Raw genomic sequence first — 24,525 nt, forward strand, 5'->3', positions numbered from 1 at the left:
CTCCCTGTACTGTAGGGGGCGCTACCAGACACCAGTCAGTGCATGCACTTAAGTAATACAGGTAAAGAGTACAGAACATGTAATACCTCCCTGTACTGTAGGGGGCGCTACCAGACACCAGTCACTGCATACACTTCAGTAATACAGGTAAAGAGTAGAGAACATGTAATACCTCCCTGTACTGTAGGGGGCACTACCAGACACCAGTCAGTGCATACACTTCAGTAATACAGGTAAAGAGTACAGAACATGTAATACCTCCCTGTACTGTAGGGGGCGCTACCAGACACCAGTCAGTGGATACGCTTCAGTAATACAGGTAAAGAGTAGAGAACATGTAATACCTCCCTGTACTGTAGGGGGCGCTACCAGACACCAGTCAGTGCATACACTTTAGTAATACAGGTGTTTTTCCAGTAAATGCCCATCCTGATTGGTCAGTTCTTCCGGCCATTGACATGTTTTGCAGATCTGGACTGTCTGTACATTGTATGTTGAGTCTGGTTTCAACTTACAATGGTCTAGAAAAGACAATTGTATGTTGAAACTATTGTATGTTGAGGCCATTGTAAGTTGAGGGATCACTGTATTCGTAATAAATTAACAGGTAGAATGAAGTGATTGGTTGCATTTGTAATATCCTGTCGTCTATAGCCATGTGGTGTTGTTCTCTGACTCCCGATATTCACTGGGTGACACTTTGTCTCGTAACGATCTAGCGCGCTTTGCCACAAATCTAACGCCAGTTTGTAAGATCTTTGCAGTGGTTGGATCTTGATGTAAATGTTTCTGTATAATATTTCGGATGCTGTTGAGAAGGTTAATGGAGACTGAGATTGTTCTTGGGACAGTTTTGAGTTTCTAGAGTTCTTAGACGGATTGTACAGGTATCGAGTTCTAGTTTTACCGTCTGCTATGGCTCTGGCGCTGTGCAGGGTTGAAGGTTGGTATCCACGATCTAACAAACGTTTATTGATATCATGTATGATTTTATTGTACGTTTGTACGGTAGAGGATTCTCCTATTGGTAGATCCTTGACAGTGTGTAACGGGCGTCAGCTTTTAGCATGGAGGATTGTGTTGCCCGAGGTTGGTTTGCGGCACATGCTGGTGTGTATGACATTGGTGACATTATTTCCCATTAACGTAACATCCAAGAAGTTGATGGTTTTGCTTTCTAGGTTACATGTAAATTTTAAATTAAAATCGTTGTGATTCAGGTAGTCGAAGAAAGAAAACTCTTCCTCCTGGGTGCCGGTCCCCACAAGGAGGATGTCGTCTATATAGCGACCGTACCACCCACCGAGAATCTGTGGGGATTGACGGCCGCGTAAAAATAGACCTCCTCCTATGGGACATGTATAAATTTATTAAGGATGGCAGAAAAATATGGAACCTGTTTTATCTACAAAAACATTTTATGGTCTTTGCATCTATGGTTTTTGAAGTGACGTTTGAAGTTGGATTATTGTTTATACATTTATATACATTATTTGATATACATTTATATATATTTATACACCTTATTTGATGTACATTTATACACATTTATACACATTATTTGATATACATTTATACACATTATTTGCTATACATTTATACACATTATTTGCTATACATTTATACACATTATTTGCTATACATTTATACACATTATTTGCTATACATTTATACACATTATTTGCTATACATTTATATATATTTATACACATTATTTGCTATACATTTATACACATTATTTGATATACATTTATACACATTATTTGATATACATTTATATACATTTATGCCTTTGTCCACCACTGACACTTATACGTTTGTATTTATTTAACGTCCTTGCCGGATGCATTTGGATTGATTGTTGCCCATGGATATCGCAGCCTGCTGGCCTCACTCACAAGTTTATCTTCCAGACCAGGTTTTCCTTACATGTGAGTCGGATCCAACCGGATCTGTCTTCACACGCCGAATCTGCTGCCCGGCACCTTGCGGGCTAACACGTGTGAAGCTATCCATTCATTTATTATCAGTGTATATAAACCACCGTTGTACAGTGTTATTTTGCCATGATTAAGAGCCCATATGTAGCTCGAAACGCGTCGGCTCGCTGTTTTTAATGCACTTGGGGTGTTTTTGTTCATCTTATTTTTCACATGATACAATAAAAGCTACGTTTTAACTTCAAGTTTTTGTGAGCCGAATTTGTCTCTTTCCTCGTGGTTCCTGCATACGGGAAGCGACCGCTTAGTCCGAGCTCCAATTGATTCTACACATCCGAAATCCTTCTACTACGTTCCCTAGTGGATGGTGAGCTGAGCACCTTCTTTTCTCCTTATATTTTATGTACTGCCGCTTGTGTTTCTCTTGCTCCCATGCCCTGTGGACTAAGATGGGATTTATCTATACATTGGATGCAGACATTCGGCACATACGGCATATATTTTTCTTCATGAAATTAGCTTTTCTTCTTATTTTTTTAATTAATTTTTCATTTAATATGGATAGTTCTTCTCAATATACAAATACATCAGAGGTATTGGCTAGTATATCCCTGTCTTATAATGCTGACCGGATAATAAAAAGTGGTGAACAGTTTTTTCACGCAATACTCACACAAATGTGCCGTCAGACATGAAACAGTTAATATGGGACCTGGAACCCCTAAAAACACAACAACTTAAAACGTGGTGGGACGCCACTACTCTTACTCAATACCTGGAACAAGAAATGATTCCTAGAGGGTTAAGAATGAAAAAAATATATATCCACAGCCATATATGATGATGATTTCACTGTGGAGTGGGATAATATACTTAATTCCTTTAAATTAATGATATGAATCGTTGATCGTGAACAAAAGAGACTGCACAGTTGGAACAAAATATAGTTTCCATTACTGAATCTCTACAACAATATAACTTTGAGTTGACAGAGTTACAGGATAAAATGAACAATAACTTATCCATAACAATGCTAAAGCAATTTAAAGTCACAAGGTGTCAAAGGCTATTCTAATACTTTATCGGTCAAAAAGGTATACGAGGTCAAAAAGACCTTTCCGCTTCTATTCTGAGTCTCCAACAAACACAAGTCCTTGCCAAGGGACTCAATTTAGTTCCTACCCAAAGGGCAGATCTACTGTATATCAAACGATTAAAGATGTCAATAAATTAATAAGAAACATTACAGTAAAAAACACTTTTATTTTTTTACCACTGACATCTCTGATCATGAAACAGAAGAATTCAATAACCATGTTCCCAGTAATCATGTTCAGGCTTTAAAGGGGTACTCCACCCCTAGACATCTTATCCCCTATCCAAAGGATAGGGGATAAGAGGTCTGGCCGCGGGAGTCCCGCCACTGGGGACCCCTGCAATATAGCATGCAGCACGGGCGTGACGCCCCCTCCCATAGACTTGCATTGAGGGGGCGGGGCGTGACGTCACACGGGGGCGGAGTCGTGACGTCACAATCTTCCGTCCCCATGGTCGGGAGCCAGACCCTCCAGCACTTCCGGAGCAATAACAGGTGGGTGCTGCGTGCTATATTGCGGGGGTCCCCAGCGGAGGGACCCCCGCGATCAGACATCTTATAGGGGGTAGGGAGATGTCTAGGGGTGGAGTACCCCTTTAAATGAAAAAGGGGTCATTGTTTACCATTACACGCATCGTTCCAAGGTTTAACAACCATCCTTACTCTTATAGATATGCAGGATCAGACAATGCAGCAACCGGAGGAAAAGCGGGATAACACTACAGATACTTTTTTCACAACGAATCCGTCATTTTATCCCATCTCATCCAGATGCCACCCCGTGGACACTTTTCAAATGAGAGTGTAAAGTGATCTTAAAGGCATACTCCGCCCCTAGACATCTTATCCCCTTTCCAAAGGATAGAGGATAAGATGCCTGATCGCGCGGGGTCCCCCGGGATCTCGGCTGCAGCACCCCACTGTTATTACTGCACAGAGCAACCTCGCTCTGTGCATAATGATGGGCGATACAGGGGCCGGAGCCTCATGAAGTCACTGCTCCGCCCTCGTGATGTCACGGCCCGCCCCTCAATACAAGTCAATGGGAGAGGGCGTGGTGGCCTTCACACCCCCTCCCATAAACTTGTATTGAGGGGGCGGGCCATGACATCACATGGGGCGGAGCCGTGACATCATGATGCTCCGGCCCCTGTATCTGCCATCATTATGCACAGAGATCCCGGGGGTCCCCAGCGGTCTGCGATCTGGCATCTTATCCCCTATCCTTTGGATAGGGGATAAGATGTCTAGGGGCAGAGTACCCCTTTAAAGGGGTACTACCGTGCTGACAACTTATCCCCTGTCTAAAGGATAGGGGATAAGTTGCCTGATCGCGCGGGGTCCCGCCGCTGGGGACCCCCGCGATCTCGCACACAGCACCCCGCTCTCATCAGGCCCTGGAGCGAACATTGCTCCAGGTCTGATGACTGCCGATCACAGGGCCGGAGTATCGTGACGTCACGGCTTCGCCCCCATGTGACGTCACGCTCTGCCCCTCAATGTAAGTCTATGGCAGGGGGCAAGTCAGCTGTCTCACCCCCTTCCATAGACTTGCATTGAGGGGCGGAGTGTGACGTCACACGGGGGTGGAGCTGTGACGTCACGATCACCGGCCCCGTCATCAGACCCGGAGCGAATGTTCGCTCCGGGGCCTGATGAGAGCGGGATGCTGCGTGCGAGATTGCGGGGGTCACCCGCAGCGGGACCCTGCGCGATCAGGCAACTTATCCCATATCCTATAGATAGGGGATAAGTTGTCAGCACGGTAGTACCCCTTTAAGGATCTCACAAACAGTAATGTGAACATGACCTACAATCTAAATAATGCTCAACTCCAGGGTCTTATAGATCTCTCCAAAAATAGACATAGAATTATAAGGCAAGAGGATAAAGGAGGGTCGGTGGTTGTGTTAGACAGCAAATTATGTGAATCTCCTATTATGCAACAACTTAAAGGGGTATTCCAGGAAAAAAAAACTTTTTTTTTATTATATCAACTGGCTCCAGAAAGTTAAACAGATTTGTAAATTACTTCTATTAAAAAATCTTAAAATCCTTTCAATAATTATCAGCTGCTGAAGTTGAGTTGTTTTTTTTCTGTCTGTCAACAGTGCTCTCTGCTGACATCTGTCTGTCTTGGGAACTGCAGAGAGTAGAAGAGGTTTGCTATGGGGATTTGCTTCTAAACTGGGCGGTTCCCGAGACATGTGTCATCAGAGAGCACTTAGACAGAAAAGAACAACTCAACTTCAGCTAAGTACTGAAAGGATTAAGATTTTTTAATAGAAGCAATTTACAAATCTGTTTAACTTTCTGGAGCCAGTTGAAATATAAAAAAAAAGTTTTTCCTGGATAACCCCTTTAATGATGGCACAACACACCAACCCCTTCCTTCTAACCCTATCAAACAAGTCACTAAGAAATCGGACCTTCTCTTACAGGATGGAGTTGCGCTGGGAATTATCAATTCAAAACAAAAACAGTCTCCTACCTCATTCACCAAAATGTGCTGTATCTCATGGTTTTCCAAAGATTCATAAAACATTTTTCCTCCGCCTCTTCGCCCCCATACTTGCAGGTATTGATTCTATCCTAGAAAAAGTAGGTCCTTGTCTGGATCATCTTCTACAGCCGCTCGTCACTACAACAATGGAATATATACAGGACCCCAAAACATTAGTACAAGCCATAGAACACAAATGGATGTCATGTGACGTCACTTCCCTATACACCTGCATACCTCATAAGAAAGCCATTGAAGCTGTACAATACCACATGATTAAGTACAGTTATTATTCATCACAACTCATACAATATACAGAAGAGGTTTTGCCTTTTGTTCTGTCTAACAACTTTTTTTCTTTTAATGGAAAGTTTTTTCTTCAGAAGGTTGGATGCCCGATGGGTGCAAAGTTTTCGCCATCCATAGTAAATTTATACTTGTCCCATAGGAGGAGGTCTATTTTTATGCCGCCGTCAATCCCCACAGATTCTCGGTGGGTGGTACGGTCGCTATATAGACGACATCCTCCTTGTGGGGACCGGCACCCAGGAGGAAGCGTTTTCTTTCTTCGACTACCTGAGTCACAACGATTGTAATTTAAAATTTACATGTAACCTAGAAAGCAAAACCATCAACTTCTTGGATGTTACATTAATGGGAAATAATGTCACCAATGTCATACACACCAGCATGTGCCGCAAACCAACCTCCATGATAAATTTACCGATTCTACATCAAGATCCAACCACTGCAAATATCTTGCCAACTGGCTTTAGATTTGTGGCAAAGCGCACTAGATCGTTACGAGACAAAGTGTCACCCAGTGAATATTGTCACGATGCCGGCTGGCAGGTAGTGGACCCTCTGTGCCAGAGAGGGATTGGCGTGGACCGTGCTAGTGGACCGGTTCTAAGCCACTACTGGTTTTCACCAGAGCCCGCCGCAAAGCGGGATGGTCTTGCTGCGGCGGTAGTGACCAGGTCGTATCCACTAGCAACGGCTCACCTCTCTGGCTGCTGAAGATAGGCGCGGTACAAGGGAGTAGGCAGAAGCAAGGTCGGACGTAGCAGAAGGTCGGGGCAGGCAGCAAGGATCGTAGTCAGGGGCAACGGCAGAAGGTCTGGAAACACTGGCAAGGGACACACAAGGAACGCTTTCACTGGCACTAAGGCAACAAGATCCGGCAAGGGAGTGCAAGGGAAGTGAGGTAATAAAGGGAAGTGCACAGGTGATAACCCTAATTGGAACCACTGCGCCAATCAGCGGCGCAGTGGCCCTTTAAATCGCAGAGACCCGGCGCGCGCGCGCCCTAGGGAGCGGGGCCGCGCGCGCCGGGACAGAACAGACGGGGAGCGAGTCAGGTAGGGGAGCCGGGGTGCGCATCGCGAGCGGGCGCTACCCGCATCGCGAATCGCATCCCGGCTGACAGCAGGATCGCAGCGCCCCGGGTCAGAGGACGTGACCGGAGCGCTGCAGCGGAGGGGGAGAAGCGAGCGCTCCGGGGAGGAGCGGGAACCCGGAGCGCTCGGCGTAACAGTACCCCCCCCCTTGGGTCTCCCCCTCTTCTTGGAGCCTGAGAACCTGAGGAGCAGACTTTTGTCAAGGATGTTGTCCTCAGGTTCCCAGGATCTCTCTTCAGGACCACAACCCTCCCAGTCTACTAAAAAAAAATTTTTTCCTCTGACCTTTTTGGCAGCCAAAATCTCCTTGACCGAGAAGACGTCCGAGGAGCCGGAAACAGGAGTGGGAGGAACAGATTTGGGAGAAAAACGGTTGAGGATGAGTGGTTTGAGAAGAGAGACGTGAAAGGCATTAGGGATACGAAGAGAAGGAGGAAGAAGAAGTTTATAAGAGACAGGATTAATTTGAGACAAAATTTTGAAAGGACCAAGATAGCGTGGTCCCAACTTGTAGCTAGGGACACGGAAGCGGACATATTTAGCGGAGAGCCATACCTTGTCTCCAGGGGAAAAAACGGGGGGAGCTCTTCTTTTCTTATCCGCGAATCTCTTCATGCGTGAAGAAGCCTGTAAGAGAGAATTTTGGGTCTCTCTCCATATAATGGAAAGGTCACGAGAAATTTCATCCACAGCGGGCAGACCAGAGGGCAAGGGGGTAGGGAGGGGGGGAAGAGGGTGACGGCCGTACACCACGAAAAATGGGGATTTGGAGGAAGATTCAGAGACCCTGAAGTTATACGAGAATTCGGCCCATGGAAGGAGATCTGCCCAGTCATCCTGGCGGGAGGAAACAAAATGTCGCAAATAGTCACCCAGGATCTGGTTAATTCTTTCTACTTGTCCATTGGACTGGGGATGATATGCAGAGGAAAAATTTAATTTAATCTTGAGTTGTTTACAGAGAGCTCTCCAGAATTTAGACACGAATTGGACCCCTCTATCCGAGACAATCTGCGTAGGCAACCCGTGAAGACGAAAAATGTGTACAAAAAATTGTTTAGCCAACTGAGGCGCAGAAGGAAGACCAGGAAGAGGGATGAAATGTGCCATTTTGGAGAATCGATCAACGACCACCCAAATAACGGTGTTGCCACGGGAAGGGGGTAAATCAGTAATAAAATCCATACCAATCAGAGACCAAGGCTGTTCGGGGACAGGCAGAGGATGAAGAAAACCAGCGGGCTTCTGGCGAGGAGTCTTATCCCGGGCACAGATAGTGCAGGCTCGCACAAAGTCCCCAACATCCGTCTCCAGAGTCGGCCACCAATAGAAGCGGGAGATGAGTTGCACAGATTTCTTGATGCCCGCATGACCTGCGAGATGGGAGGAGTGACCCCATTTGAGGATTCCGAGGCGTTGGCGTGGAGAAACAAAGGTCTTTCCTGGAGGAGTCTGCCTGATGGAGGCAGGAGAAGTGGAGATCAGGCAGTCAGGTGGAATGATGTGTTGCGGAGGGAGATCAACTTCTGAGGCATCCGAGGAACGAGAGAGAGCATCGGCCCTAATGTTCTTATCGGCAGGACGAAAGTGAATCTCAAAATTAAATCGGGCAAAGAACAGAGACCACCGGGCCTGGCGAGGATTCAGCCGTTGGGCCGACTGGAGGTAGGAGAGGTTCTTGTGGTCGGTGTAGATAATAACAGGAAATCTTGATCCCTCCAGCAGATGCCTCCATTCCTCAAGTGCTAATTTAATGGCTAGAAGCTCTCGATCCCCGATGGAGTAGTTCCTCTCCGCTGGAGAGAAGGTCCTAGAGAAAAAACCACAAGTGACAGCATGCCCGGAAGAATTTTTTTGTAGAAGAACAGCTCCAGCTCCTACTGAGGAGGCATCAACCTCCAATAGGAAGGGTTTGGAAGGGTCAGGTCTGGAGAGCACGGGAGCCGAAGAAAAGGCAGACTTGAGTCGTTTAAAGGAGTCCTCTGCTTGAGGAGGCCAAGACTTGGGATCAGCATTTTTCTTGGTTAAAGCCACGATAGGAGCCACAATGGTAGAAAAATGTGGAATAAATTGCCTGTAATAATTGGCGAACCCCAAAAAGCGTTGGATAGCACGGAGTCCGGAGGGGCGTGGCCAATTTAAGACGGCAGAGAGTTTGTCTGGATCCATCTGTAGTCCCTGGCCAGAGACCAAATATCCTAGAAAAGGAAGAGATTGGCATTCAAACAGACATTTCTCAATTTTGGCATAGAGTTGGTTGTCACGAAGTCTCTGAAGAACCATACGGACATGCTGGCGGTGTTCTTCTAGATTGGCAGAAAAAATTAGGATATCGTCCAGATATACCACAACACAGGAGTATAACAGATCACGAAAAATTTCATTGACAAAGTCTTGGAAGACGGCAGGGGCATTGCACAGTCCAAAGGGCATGACCAGATACTCAAAGTGTCCATCTCTTGAGGTGTCAGGCGAGACCGGTCGACCTGCATAGCCTCCACGGCGGGAGACACAGGAACAGATTGCAGGGTACCAGAGGAGAGAGGAGCCGAGGAGACGAAACGCCTCGTGCGAACAGAGTCCATATCTTGACGGAGTTCCTGACGCCTTTCAGAAAAACGCATGTCAATGCGAGTGGCTAGGTGAATAAGTTCATGTAGGTTAGCAGGAATTTCTCGTGCGGCCAGAACATCTTTAATGTTGCTGGATAGGCCTTTTTTGAAGGTCGCGCAGAGGGCCTCATTATTCCAGGACAATTCTGAAGCAAGTGTACGGAATTGTACGGCATACTCGCCAACGGAAGAATTACCCTGGACCAGGTTCAACAGGGCAGTCTCAGCAGAAGAGGCTCGGGCAGGTTCCTCAAAGACACTTCGGATTTCCGAGAAGAAGGAGTGTACAGAGGCAGTGACGGGGTCATTGCGGTCCCAGAGCGGTGTGGCCCATGACAGGGCTTTTCCGGACAGAAGACTGACTACGAAAGCCACCTTAGACCTTTCAGTGGGAAACAGGTCCGACATCATCTCCAGATGCAGGGAACATTGGGAAAGGAAGCCACGGCAAAACTTAGAGTCCCCATCAAATTTATCCGGCAAGGATAAGCGTATCCCAGGAGCGGCCACTCGCTGCGGAGGAGGTGCAGGAGCTGGCGGAGGAGATGACTGCTGAAGCTGTGGTAGCAACTGTTGTAGCATAACGGTCAGTTGAGACAGCTGTTGGCCTTGTTGCGCAATCTGTTGTGACTGCTGGGCGACCACCGTGGTGAGGTCAGCGACAACTGGCAGAGGAACTTCAGCGGGATCCATGGCCGGATCTACTGTCACGATGCCGGCTGGCAGGTAGTGGACCCTCTGTGCCAGAGAGGGATTGGCGTGGACCGTGCTAGTGGACCGGTTCTAAGCCACTACTGGTTTTCACCAGAGCCCGCCGCAAAGCGGGATGGTCTTGCTGCGGCGGTAGTGACCAGGTCGTATCCACTAGCAACGGCTCACCTCTCTGGCTGCTGAAGATAGGCGCGGTACAAGGGAGTAGGCAGAAGCAAGGTCGGACGTAGCAGAAGGTCGGGGCAGGCAGCAAGGATCGTAGTCAGGGGCAACGGCAGAAGGTCTGGAAACACTGGCAAGGGACACACAAGGAACGCTTTCACTGGCACTAAGGCAACAAGATCCGGCAAGGGAGTGCAAGGGAAGTGAGGTAATAAAGGGAAGTGCACAGGTGATAACCCTAATTGGAACCACTGCGCCAATCAGCGGCGCAGTGGCCCTTTAAATCGCAGAGACCCGGCGCGCGCGCGCCCTAGGGAGCGGGGCCGCGCGCGCCGGGACAGAACAGACGGGGAGCGAGTCAGGTAGGGGAGCCGGGGTGCGCATCGCGAGCGGGCGCTACCCGCATCGCGAATCGCATCCCGGCTGACAGCAGGATCGCAGCGCCCCGGGTCAGAGGACGTGACCGGAGCGCTGCAGCGGAGGGGGAGAAGCGAGCGCTCCGGGGAGGAGCGGGAACCCGGAGCGCTCGGCGTAACAAATATCGGGAGTCGGAGAACACCACCACATGGCTGTCGACGACAGGATATTACAACCAATCACGTCGTTCCACCTGTAAATTTATTAGGAATACCCGAATTTTTACCTCTACCACTACAAAACACAGCTACCAAATTAAAAGACTCATGAACTGCAATACCAATATATATATATATATATATATATATATATATCAATCAATCAATGTGTGTGTATATGTATGTGTGTATATATATGTGTGTGAGTGTGTGTATATATATATGTGTGTGTGTGTATATGTATGTATGTATGTGTATGTATGTGTGTGTGTATATATATGTATGTGTATGTATGTGTGTATATATATGTGTGTGTGTGTGTATGTATGTGTGTATATATATGTGTGTGTGTGTATATATATGTGTGTGTGTGTGTGTATATATATGTGTGTGTGTGTGTGTATATATATGTGTGTGTGTATGTATGTGTGTATATATATATATGTGTGTGTGTATATATATGTGTGTGTGTATATATATGTGTGTGTGTGTATATGTATGTGTGTATATATGTGTGTGTGTGTATATGTATGTATGTATGTGTGTATATATATGTGTGTGTGTGTATATATATGTGTGTGTGTGTGTATATGTATGTATGTATGTGTGTATATATATGTGTGTGTGTATATGTATGTATGTATGTGTGTATATATATGTGTGTGTGTATATGTATGTATGTATGTGTGTATATATATGTGTGTGTGTATATGTATGTATGTATGTATGTGTGTATATATATGTATGTGTGTATATATATGTGTGTGTGTATATATATGTATGTGTGTATATATATATGTGTGTGTGTGTATATGTATGTATGTATGTGTATGTATATATGTGTTTATGTTCCAGCATCACGTCCAAACGGCTAAAGATATTAACATGAAACTTGGTCACATGTTACTTATGTCACCAACAAACATAGGATAGGTAATTTAACCCTTACTCACCCCCATTTGCCAGGGGCGGGGTTTTTGTTTAAAGTCCCATAGAAGTCAATGGGAAATATATGTTACTGCATAACTTCCAAACGGCTGGAGATATTTCCTGGTCACATATTACGGGTCGGGATAGGAGGACTGGATAGGAGGTCGGGTTAGGAGGTCGGGTTAGGAGGTCGGGTTAGGAGGTCGGGTTAGGAGGTCGGGTTAGGAGGTCGGGTTAGGAGGTTGGGATAGGAGGTCGGGTTAGGAGGTCGGGATAGGAGGTCGGGTTAGGAGGTTGGGATAGGAGGACTGGATAGGAGGTCGGGTTAGGAGGTCGGGTTAGGAGGTCGGGTTAGGAGGTCGGGATAGGAGGTCGGGTTAGGAGGTTGGGATAGGAGGACTGGATAGGAGGTCGGGTTAGGAGGTCGGGTTAGGAGGTCGGGTTAGGAGGTCGGGATAGGAGGTCGGGTTAGGAGGTTGGGATAGGAGGACTGGATAGGAGGTCGGGATAGGAGGACTGGATAGGAGGTCGGGTTAGGAGGTCGGGATAGGAGGTCGGGTTAGGAGGTTGGGATAGGAGGACTGGATAGGAAGTCGGGATAGTAGATTTGACCGCATTTTTTGACCGTATTTGCTGGGTCTTACACCCCTTGGCTACATACACACAGACCTTAATTTTTTTTGTTCATTCTCTATATATCTTTATAGCAGCGCTGCCGGATGAAGTATTATTTTAATAGAATGGATTAAAGCTTACGTTTTAGTGGCGCCATTTGTTTCCTGTGATCCCCAACAGCTGGACGCACCCTGTTTGGAAAGCACTGGCTCATATAGTTTAAATCAGCGCAGCTGGTTATATTTCCAACCATCTTTAGAGCTGTGATGCCCCCTGATAACCCTCCTCCTGACTGGCGGACCCCTCCTTTATTAAGTTGACATTTCCTATCTTTCAGCCAGCTGGACCATTTTTCATGTAAATATACAGGTTTTTTGTCTTTTCCCTGCTGTTTGTTTTATCTTATTGACTGTGAATCTAATACGCCCGGATTATTTGCATGGCGTTTGTGATCTGTAAGTGAATCGGGATGAGTGAGATACTAGATTTCTGCTGTAGATACTCAGGAAATACCACTAATGCTTTCCAAATAGGCTTCCTGCCATTATTCTTACAGTGATATCTGCAAAAACATCTTAGATAGCTGCCAGCTGAAGAGCGTCCACACCCATCCCTCCTATACATGAAGGCTCAGCTTGGCAGAGCATGCACGTGTCCTGAATGTGGACGGGGACACATCTAGTGGAAACGTATGGCTATCCTGTTTCTCTGGTCAGCAGCGAACGCCTGGTGATGTCATCTCCCTCTACCAGGTTACCCGTCATGGGCACCAGCTGGTACATGTCTGCGGCTCTTTCTGCTGCCATCTCTAGCCCTGCCTGTAGTGTTGTCCCTGCTTCATAGATGTGTGCCTTAGGCTATGTTCACACGACAGAATGCATGCACAGAAAATCTCCACAAACTGCGGACACCGACATAAAACACAGGAATGTGCTCTCTCATAGACGGCTATGCATGACTAGGGGATCTGCTACTTGCTCTGTGACCCCGTCCCACCCTGCCACCCCCATCAATAACCACATTACAACACTTATTTTTGGTGGAAAAGGCCACAGCGGCCACATTTATTAAATAACCATAATAAAATAAAATAAATATATATACTTTAACTTTACAATAACACAGAAACAGTCGGGTAAACATTACCCATTAACATTATAACATTTTCAAATACCATAGTGCATAACAGTGTAAACAGTTTTCCATTTCCTACCCCAAAGGTAAGGGGACCTGAAGGCAACCTGAGTTATTCCCCGGGCTCCTACTTTGCCCTTGGCCGTAAATCAACGACCCAAGGACACCCCCTTCAGAGCCCCCGTTTTTCCACCTCAACCGCTGAGGTGTCACCAGTGACTGGGGCACCGCCCCCAGCCCTATGGGGCACCGCCCCCAGCCCTACCACACCATTCTGTTCACACCTCACTCCAATTCTCCATCAAGTGCCTCCAGGTCCCCCTCCCCCACTACCTGCCGCCGTGACTAAACGCAACCTAACAACCCCACCTCGCTTAGGGCGGGCAACTTCCTTCAGCGCTTCTTGAGGTAAAAGAGGGGCCCTTCCGGTTCCGGGCCTCCTTTTAACCCCTCCGACCTCTTCCTTAACTCCCCCTCCTCTATGCCCCCTCCTTCCCCTGACCTGCCTTTGACCCCTATCTTATTTTCCCGCTGCGCTGCCCCCTGTCATGTGCCCCCTCCTCTCCTACTTCGCTTCCGATTCAGGGGCTTTCTTTACATGCAGAGTCCCCCTGTCGGCTGCTCAGTAGCGGATCAGCAGCCCACTGTAGTCCGGCCGCAGCCACTTTAAAACAGTGACCAGCGGCGGGCCCGAACACGTCTCCTGCTTTTTCTATTTTTCATATTTCCTTACCTGGCCGCGCTCGGCAGGTTCAGGTAATGCGGGGGGTCTTGTGGGCTGTATGGATAATATGAGGAGTGACTTCTCCTGCCGGCTCCTCTGCACGGCGTCAGGGACGTCACTCATCATTTCCTGCAGCTCCGGCTGTTTTAGTTTAGAAGTCCGGCCGTGGCTGCAGGAAATGAGGAGTGACGTCCCTGACGCCGTGCAGAGGAGCCGGCAGGAGACGTCACTACTCATATTATCCACACAGCCCAAAAGACCCCCCCGCATTACCTGAGCCTGCCGAGCGCGGCCAGGTAAGGAAATATGAAAAATAGAAAAAGCAGGGGGAGAGGGGGGACCTAATGTGGGGGAACTATACTGCCAACCAAATGTGGGGGAACTATACTGCCAACCTAATGTGGGGGGAACTATACAGCTAACCTAATGTGGGGGGAACTATGCTGCCAACCTAATGTGGGGGAACTATACTGCCAACCTAATGTGGGGGAACTATACTGCCAACCTAATGTGGGGGAACTATGCTGCCAACCTAATGTGGGGGAACTATACTGCCAACCTAATGTGGGGGAACTATACTACTTACTTAATGTGGGGGAACTATACTACCAACCTAATGTGGGGGAACTATACTGCCAACCTAATGTGGGGGGAACTATACTGCCAACCTAATGTGGGGGAACTATACTGACAACCTAATGTGGGGGGAACTATACTGCCAACCTAATGTGGGTCAACTATACTCAGTGGCGTAGCGGGGGCCCCCGCAGCCACCGCGGTGCGGGGGGGGGGCCGTCTAGGCTGGGGCCCCTTAGCCCCGGGCCAGAGATGGTGACAGACAATAAGATGACTTAACTTACTGATGACCGACTTGTGGCTGCAGGACTTTAGGCTTGAGACCTCCAATGATCTGGACACTGAGACGACTGCACTGATCCTCAGCATACAGCAGAAGAGAGAGATCGCAGCCCCTCCCCTGGTTATATAGGGGGGCTGTGCAAGGAGCCCATAGGTCACTTGGGGGTGTCACCTGGTCACTGGAGACTCCTGGGTAACAATCACATGATCAAAATATTAAAGCAACAGTACATTATATATACAAAACCTATATACAACATGGGGAACTGTAGGGGGGGGGGGGGCATGCAGGGACTCTGCCTGACAGGACAGGAGGACAGTACAGAGCCACATCATCCCGTACTGGGACACCACACTAGGATAACCGCTGCGACCTGTTTTTAATGGATTGCATTAAAAAAATGTTGTTATACAATGAGGGAACGTTTTTGGCTTTGGGACAAGTATATTACAACATTACTCAGACAATGCAACTCAAACCCTGTTTCCGTTCTGGAATGTGGAAAAGCGACTGGCTCCGCACTGATCAAAAAATGTGGATGAAAGTCTAGTATACCCCCCATCCCCCGATTCCTAACATTTCCCACCACTCCCATACCTGAAGGACCCAGGAGGATTTACTCAATGTATCCGAATGATTCCCTTTCTGTTGAACCACTTGAAGGTTGATTCTTGAAGAAATCCCAATTTCTTCTCTGTTAACAGTTGAAAGTTTAAAAACAAGGTTAGATACATTCCCTACAGGGTTAGATACATTCCCTACAGGGTTAGATACATTCCCTACAGGGTTGGATACATTTCACTACAGGGTTGGATACATTCTCTACAGGGTTAGATACATTCACTACAAGGTTAGATACATTCACTACAGGGTTAGATACATTCCCCACAGGGTTAGATAAATTCCCTACAGGGTTAGATACATTTCCTACAGGGTTAGATACATTTCCTACAGGGTTAGATACATTCACTACAGGGTTAGATACATTCACTACAGGGTTAGATAAATTCCCTACAGGGTTGGATACATTCCCTACAGGGTTGGATACATTGACTACAGGGTTGTATACATTCCCTACAGGGTTAGATACATTCCCTACAGGGTTAGATACATTCCCTACAAGGTTAGATACATTCTCTACAAGGTTAGATACATTCCCTACAGGGTTAGATACATTCCCTACAGGGTTAGATACATTCACTACAGGGTTAGATACATTCACTACAGAGTTGGATACATTCAATACAGGGTTAGATAAATTCCCTACAGGGTTGGATACATTCACTACAGGGTTGGATACATTCCCTACAGGGTTGGATACATTCTCTACAGTGTTAGATACATTCAATACAGGGTTAGATAAATTCCCTACAGGGTTAGATACATTCACTACAGGGTTGGATACATTCACTACAGGGTTGGATACATGCACTACAGGGTTGGATACATGCACTACAGGGTTGGATACATGCACTACAGGGTTGGATACATGCACTACAGGGTTAGATACATTCACTACAGGGTTAGATACATGCACTACAGGGTTAGATACATTCACTACAGGGTTAGGATCAGGGGTCAAGTCCTGCAGGAACGCATGGGAACTTAGTTCCTGCACTTTTTTTTCACTGCAGGAACACCATTCCCATTAGCAGGACCAGCCCTTGAGTGGAAATCATGGATGAGTTCCCTCACTTCTTTTTCAAGGACTTGGTCCCTGGTTAGGACGTGTGTCTTTTTGCAGCCATACTATGTAACATGAGGACTGTTCAGTACAGACTGGTGTTACGGAGGATTACGACATTTGTTTGGAGAGGGCGCTAATCTCTGCAGCGTGTTTGACATAATGTGGATTAGAAGCAGGTAATCGGCGATGTCAGATTTATAGTTTCCACTAATCCAGACATTTATGAATCGCCTGAGGACGTACAAAATGTAACCAATAAAAAAAGGGAACTTATTTACAGTAGTGAGGATCGGGGAAGGTTTCCCTTTAGGCCCCTTTCACACTCTCATTGCTCCCTGTCGAGAACGGCCGTCAAAGTCTCTCTTCTTTTTTGTTTCCCTGACTTTAACGGCCGTCCTAGTGACGGGGAGCAACGGGCAGCAACGGGTCCCGGCAGCTGCCATTTACTATTATGGGGGCCGCCGGGCGCCGTTATGAATAGTGGGAGAAAAAGACGGCACAAACAGTAATTTTTCTCCCGCTATTCTGCCCGGCTCTCCCGATGGCCGTCACACTGCCGTGTACTAATGGCGCTGTGAAAGAAGCCTTAGACAGGCGGCCCTATGTGCTTCAGGTGCTCAAGGACCGCATGACCCTGAGGGGGCTCTAACAGTTCCCTATAGCTTTGGGTTTTATGAGCAGCTTTGGGTGGGTTCACGTGGGATCCAGATGCGTTTTATGGTTTTGAAAAATCACGGTAAAACTGCACTGGTACTGCAAAGTGTAAACAGAGCCTCAAGGGGAAGCTTGTCCCATAATTCTGCCAGACATTGCTGTAGGAATGGAATAGATTAGCTTCAATGGAGAAAACCGGCTCAAACAGCACTGACCGACCAGGACACAGTAGGGAAGATAAGAATGGACTCTAATGACCAGGATGCAACGCGTTTCGCTGCGCATAATTCTGCCAGAAATTGCTGTAGGAATAGAATAGATTAGCTTCAATGGAGAAAACCGGCTCAAACAGCGCTGACCGACCAGGACACAGTAGGGAGGATAACAATGGACTCTAATGACCAGGATGCAACGCGCTTCGCTGCGCTGCCCATTCACACAACAAGGCAATGTTATAAGCAAAAGAATTATAGATCTATCATGACAGTTTCCCCGTTCACTATTTTTCTCCAAGTATGCTTCAAAGTGCTCACTCACTGCTATTTATTTTTCATTTTGTGTTTTTTTGTTTTTTTAAAGGAGAACTGATGTCTTGATGGTGACACCTTGGCTCGCACCAATTATATGGGACAGCAGCTTCAATATCGACATACTGAACGCACAATTTCACCAGAAGAATGTTCGCATCGGTCTCACTGTGTTTGCTATCAAAAAGTAAGTCTTTGGGATAATCCATCTTTCATAGAAACCTAGAGATCAGGGCTGCCATCAGAAATTTCGGGGCCCCTTACACAACTCAAGGCCTTTAAATCAGTGACCAGCAGCGTCTCCTCCCTGCTCTGGAAAACTGTCACTTGTTTTCTCCCGCACTATCCACAGCCCTACCTTGTCCGGATCTGCCCTACCTTTTTAATCAGCGTTTCCCGCACTATCCACCAATACCTGTGGATAGTGCGGGAGAAAACAAGTGACAGTTTTACTTAAAATTTTTCTTACCTCCCCCTTCTCCCCCTCCCTCATCATTCCCCCTTTTCCCTGCTTTTTATAGTTTTTTTTTTATTTTCCTTACCTGGCTGCGCTTCGGCAGGTCAGGTCAAACGGGGGGTCTTGCGGGCTGCAGTCAGTCAAGCAGATGAGGGGCGTCCTCTCCCGGCTTCTCTGTGCGGCATCAGTGACGTCACTTTTATTTCCTGTAGTCGCCGCACTGCGAACTCTGACTAGCGGCGGTTACAGGAAATGAAAAGTGACGTCCCTGATGCCGCGCAGAGAAGCTGGGAGAGGACGTCATTCATCTGCTTCACTGACCGCAGCCCGCAAGACAGCCGAAGCGCAGCCAGGTATGGAAAATAAAAACAACTATGAAAAGCAGGGAAAAGGGGGAATGATGAGGGAGGGGAAGAATAGCATAAGACAGTGGTCTTCAACCTGCGGACCTCCAGATGTTGCAAAACTACAACTCCCAGCATGCCCGGACAGCCGTTGGCTGCCCCAGCATGCTGGGAGTTGTAGTTTTGCAACATCTGGAGGTCCGCAGGTTGAAGACCACTGGCATAGGAGGAACATGATGGGGGGATGATGAGACAGGGGGAAATGATGGTGGGGGGAGGCCCTAAATGCTTAATGTCTGTATGGCTAGTGGTGGTCTATGACGGGGGGGAGGATGAGACATGGGGGGTGGCAATGAGAGGGGTAAATGTGGCACAGGGACTGATAAAATGGAAGGAATCATGTGATACTGGAGGGGATGGGACCAAACTGAGGTGCAGAAGAAAACGAAGTTGGGGGGGGGGCTAGGGAATGATGTGGCATTTAGTCCAAGTCATTTATTTTACATTTTATTTTTTTTAACTTAAATTTCCCTGTTAAAATGGGGGTGTTACACGCCAATAAATAAGGTAATTCAAACTGTTAAAACATACAGGTGGATGAAAAATGTAACAAAATAACAAAAGGTAAAAGCACAAACGAAACGCCCGTTTCCTTTGTGCTTTTCCCTTTTGTTATATTTTTCATCCACCTGTATGTTTTAGCAGTTTAAATTAAACTTTGGATTTTAATGTTGTATTGGGAGCCGGATACCTGCCATCACCACAGTTATATCACCTGTGAACGACTAAGGAAATCCTAAAAACATGACTCTTGGGGGGACTTGAGGACCACGTTTGAGAAACACTGCACTATACAGAGAATACAGAAGGGGAATGTGTGTCTCCAACATGACTGCCACTAATTTTAAAAAATAAAATGAAAAAAAAAAAAAAACTTCTACAATCTATTGAACAAAACCCATAATTCTATATAAAGATCATTCCTGATAAGTAGTTTTAGATGTGACTGGAAAAGAAAGCAAACAGTATAATACAAAGCCGAAAGAGTCACTTGACCTTATATACATTAACTCTGTTTAACTTCGGCAAAAAGTTGACACGCCTAAATTTAAATTGCAGTTACTCAACATAAAGACGTCTACTGATTGTTATCATCTATTTCAGGTACACAGTCTTTCTGCAGACATTTGTCGAAACTGCCGAAAAGTTCTTTATGGTGGGACATAAGGTCAACTACTACATTTTCACAGATCGGCCCAATGACATGCCGAACATCACCCTTGCTGAGGGAAGACAACTGGTGGTCTTAAAAGTCCTCAGCTACAAGAGATGGCAGGAAGTGTCCATGAGGCGCATGGAAATGATACGTGACTATTCCAAGGAAAGATTTATCCATGAAGTGGATTACTTGGTGTGTGTAGATGTGGACATGAAGTTCAGCGATGAGGTTGGAGTGGAGATCCTCAGTGATGTTTTTGGCACTTTACATCCCGGTTACAATGGAGGACCCCGTGAACGCTTCACATACGAGCGCAGGAAAGCATCTACTGCTTACATTCCTCCTGATGAAGGAGACTTTTATTATGCCGGAGGATATTTTGGTGGCACCGTAGAAGAGGTCTACAAGTTGACCAATTTTTGCCACACAGCGATGATGACCGACAAGGGGAACAATATTGAGGCCGTTTGGCATGATGAGAGCTACCTCAACAAGTATTTCCTTTATCACAAACCAACTAAAATCTTGTCTCAAGAATATCTTTGGGTTGAAGGTTGGGGGGTTCCGGAATTTCTTAAGAAGAGAAGATTTGTTGCGCTTCAAAAAAATCATAATGCAATCCGGAACAAACGAGATTTGGATAGAATGAGAAATTCAAGAATGAGAAACAAATTTCAGAAATATTAATGTATTTTTTCTGGTGTTTTCAAAAACTCTGCAATCGGAAATTTAAACAAATTGACCTACAGGAAGAATAAGGCCGATAATTTCGTTTTTTTAAAAATATTTTTTAACCTTATACATTGATAGCTTCTTCCTTTACAAAAATTGGAAAAAATGTAGGTAATATGGTAACAATGGATTTTTCTTCTTTGCCTCGGATCCTCAGAAGTTTTAAGGGTTGAAGTCAAGTTCCACCTCGTATCAGCTTTTTTGATTCGCATTCATAGAAGGGTCAGGAGGGGGCAATCCCCCTATATGGGGTGTGTGTGTGTGTGTGTGTGTGTGCATGTGTATGTGTGTGTGTATATATATATATATATATATATATATATATATATATATAATATAAAAATAAATCCATCCTGGGACCCTATATGATTATTTATACAATAACCCCTTTAAAGAGGTTCACCGGCCCTAAGACATCTTATCCCCTATCCAAAGGATAGGGAATAAGATGTCTGACCATGGGGGTCCCGCCACTGGGGACCCCCACATTCTTGCATTCGCCACCCACCTCTTTGAGCTGCACGCCGCGCTGCCAGCTCACAAACTGCCGGGTGCCGACCACGGGGCCGGAGTATTGTGATGTCACAACTCCGCCCCCGTGTGACATCATGCCCTGCCCCTGCTATGCAAGTCTATGAGAGGGGGCATGACAGCTCAAAGAGGTGAGTGCCGTATGCAAGAATGCGGGGGTCCCCAGCGGCAGGACCCCCGCACTCACACATCTTATCCCCTATCATTTTGAATAGGGGATAACATGTCTTAGGGCCGGAGTACCCTTTAATGAAAGTCCTTCAAATGCGATGTTCAAGTCACATGAGTAGGCTTAGAAGTTCTGACTGACCTAAGAGGTACCAGCTTTCCACAGCAAGATAGACAGAAGGGTGTAGTGCATGATATGAGAGTGCTCACACAAATAGTCAAAATGACCCCCCCCCATACATTTTGCAGTGTCATCCAGAGATTACCCCTCAAATAGTGCTAGACACAGATCATCCCCATACACAGTGCCAGACGGAGGACACATCCCACAGTGCCAGACGGAGGACACGCCCCACAGTGCCAGACGGAGGACACGTCCCACAGTGCCAGACGGAGGACACGCCCCACAGTGCCAGACGGAGGACACACCCCACAGTGCCAGACGGAGGACACACCCCACAGTGCCAGACGGAGGACACACCCCACAGTGCCAGACGGAGGACACACCCCACAGTGCCAGACAGTGATTGCCCCAAATACATTTACAGTGCTCGCCAGATGTCCATCTCCTGTACACAGTGCCACATTTCAGAACACTAACAAAAACAGTGCCAGACAGAGATTACTCCTATACACAGTGCCAGACAGAGATTACTCCTATACACAGTGCCAGATATAGAACACTAGCAAACAGTACAAGGCAGAGATCACCCCCAATACAAAGGGTCATACAGAGATTGCTCCCATGCAGTGCCAGAGATCATCCCCCATACACAGTGCCACACAATGATCACTCCTATACAAAGTGCCAGACATAAAACACTAACAACCAGTACCAGAGAGAGAATACCCCCAAACACAGTGTAAGACAGAGGTCATGCCCATACACAGTGCCGGACAGAAATTACTCCCTTGCACAGTGTCAGATGATGATCACCCCGAATACACAGAAAGTGCTTGCATTCAGTGCCAGAGATCACCCTCCATATGCAGTGCCAGAGATCACCCTCTCTATGCAGTGCCAGAGATCACCCTCCATATGCAGTGCCAGAGATCACCCTCCCTATGCAGTGCCAGAGATCACCCTCCCTATGCAGTGCCAGAGATCACCCTCCCTATGCAGTGCCAGAGATCACCCTCCATATGCAGTGCCAGAGATCACCCTCCCTATGCAGTGCCAGAGATCACCCTCCCTATGCAGTGCCAGAGATCACCCTCCATATGCAGTGCCAGAGATCACCCTCCCTATGCAGTGCCAGAGATCACCCTCCCTATGCAGTGCCAGAGATCACCCTTCCTATGCAGTGCCAGAGATCACCCTCCCTATGCAGTGCCAGGGATCACCCTCCCTATGCAGTGCCAGGGATCACCCTCCCTATGCAGTGCCAGAGATCACCCTCCCTATGCAGTGCCAGAGATCACCCTCCCTATAAACAGTGCCAGAGATCCCCCCCCCCCCTTCCTATAAACAGTGCTCGAAACAGAGCGTTCAAATACACATTGGCAGGTAGAGATCCCCCTGCCCCATAATCAGTGTCGGGGAGTGCTCCCATACACAGTGCGAGACAACTATTATCCCAATATACAATACGATTGGAAAGTGATCCCCTACACTATGTCAGACAAAGATCACCCCCAGTACATAGTGCCGGACAGGGTACGCTATGTTAGAGTGCCCAAAAACACAGCACCACCAGAGACCATGGCCTCAACTGGATCATTGTTGGAAATGTGTTTTCTTTGCGGAAGAATGGGGGGGGGGGGGGATTTCCTAAAGTTGTTTTCAGAGACTCGTGGACAATCTGATAGAGTTGTTGAGAGGAATGCTACAAGACCAGTACAACAGGACCATGGTGCCGCGACACATGAAACATCAGAGTTTGGTTGACCTATAGAATCCCCCAGGCGTTCTGCTCAGAGATCATCTTATCACGGCCAATATTTACCAGTAATATTTTTAAGGATTTTTTTATTTTATGGGAAATATTGATGGTGATAAAATGCTATGTGTAGATTAGGATGAGCAGCGAAGCGGAGATCTACGGGTGACGATATCACATTACATGTAAATCGCTGCTTTCTCCATCCAGTCAAACAAACACATACACGTATTTACACAAGAACATTTGCGTCTCGATTTACATTTTTCTAAATATAACATCAGGTAATGTTTGCTCATTCTTATCTATAACGTCTACGTGATCACCTAAAGAGGCATAAAAGTAGAAAACTATAGTAAAATACGGACAGTTTTACCAGTTCATATTATATAGATTTTTTATTTATTATTGTGGTTGTCTAAAAAAAGGTAAAACTACCGTATTTTTCGCTGTATAAGACGCACTTTTTCTTCCCCAAAACTGGGGGGGGGGGAGTTGGTGCGTCTTATACGGCGAATACACACAACTATCGCGACGGTCCCTGCGGCCATCAACGGCCGGGACCCGCGGCTAATACAGGACATCACCGATCGCGGTAATGCCCTGTATTAACCCTTCAGATGCGGCGATCAAAGCTGACCGCCGCGTCTGAAGCGAAAGTGACACTAACCCGTCTGCTCAGTCGGGCTGTATGGAACCGCCGCGGTGAAATCACGGCGTCCCGAACAGCTTACAGGACACCGGGAGGGACCTTACCTGCCTCCTCGGTGTCTGCTCCTGGCCGGGATCCGCTGTATGGCCGGCGCTCTCCTTCAAAGTCATCACGTCGTCGCGCACGTCGTCCCGTCATCCAATAGGAGCGGCGTGATGACGGCGACTGAGAGCGTGGATCCCGGGGAAGAAGACGTCCGGAGCATCGGGGACACCCCAGGGGACGCGGCGACAGCGATGGAGCGACATCCAGGGCAGCGGTAACGGGTCCGGAGCGACAGGGACACGGGAGTATTACCTCCTATCCAGTGGTCTTCAACCTGCGGACCTCCAGATGTTGCAAAACTACAACTC

At 47.0% G+C, this 24,525-nt stretch overlaps 1 protein-coding gene across 1 annotated transcript in view; it reads left to right on the top strand.

Annotated features, from left to right (window-relative positions):
• The window catches only part of LOC130290430 (histo-blood group ABO system transferase-like), a 56,764-nt gene extending 35,639 nt beyond the window's left edge, over nt 1-21,125 (top strand). Inside the window, exons 6-7 of the mRNA XM_056538062.1 lie at nt 18,182-18,316; nt 20,095-21,125. Of these exons, the coding sequence (XP_056394037.1) occupies nt 18,182-18,316; nt 20,095-20,836 (877 nt within the window). The 3' untranslated portion in view covers nt 20,837-21,125. The remainder of the gene's footprint in view (nt 1-18,181; nt 18,317-20,094) is intronic.
• The last annotated feature ends 3,400 nt before the right edge of the window (nt 21,126-24,525 follow it).

Source organism: Hyla sarda, chromosome 9, assembly GCF_029499605.1.
Source record: "Hyla sarda isolate aHylSar1 chromosome 9, aHylSar1.hap1, whole genome shotgun sequence".
NCBI classification, from domain to species: domain Eukaryota; kingdom Metazoa; phylum Chordata; class Amphibia; order Anura; family Hylidae; genus Hyla; species Hyla sarda.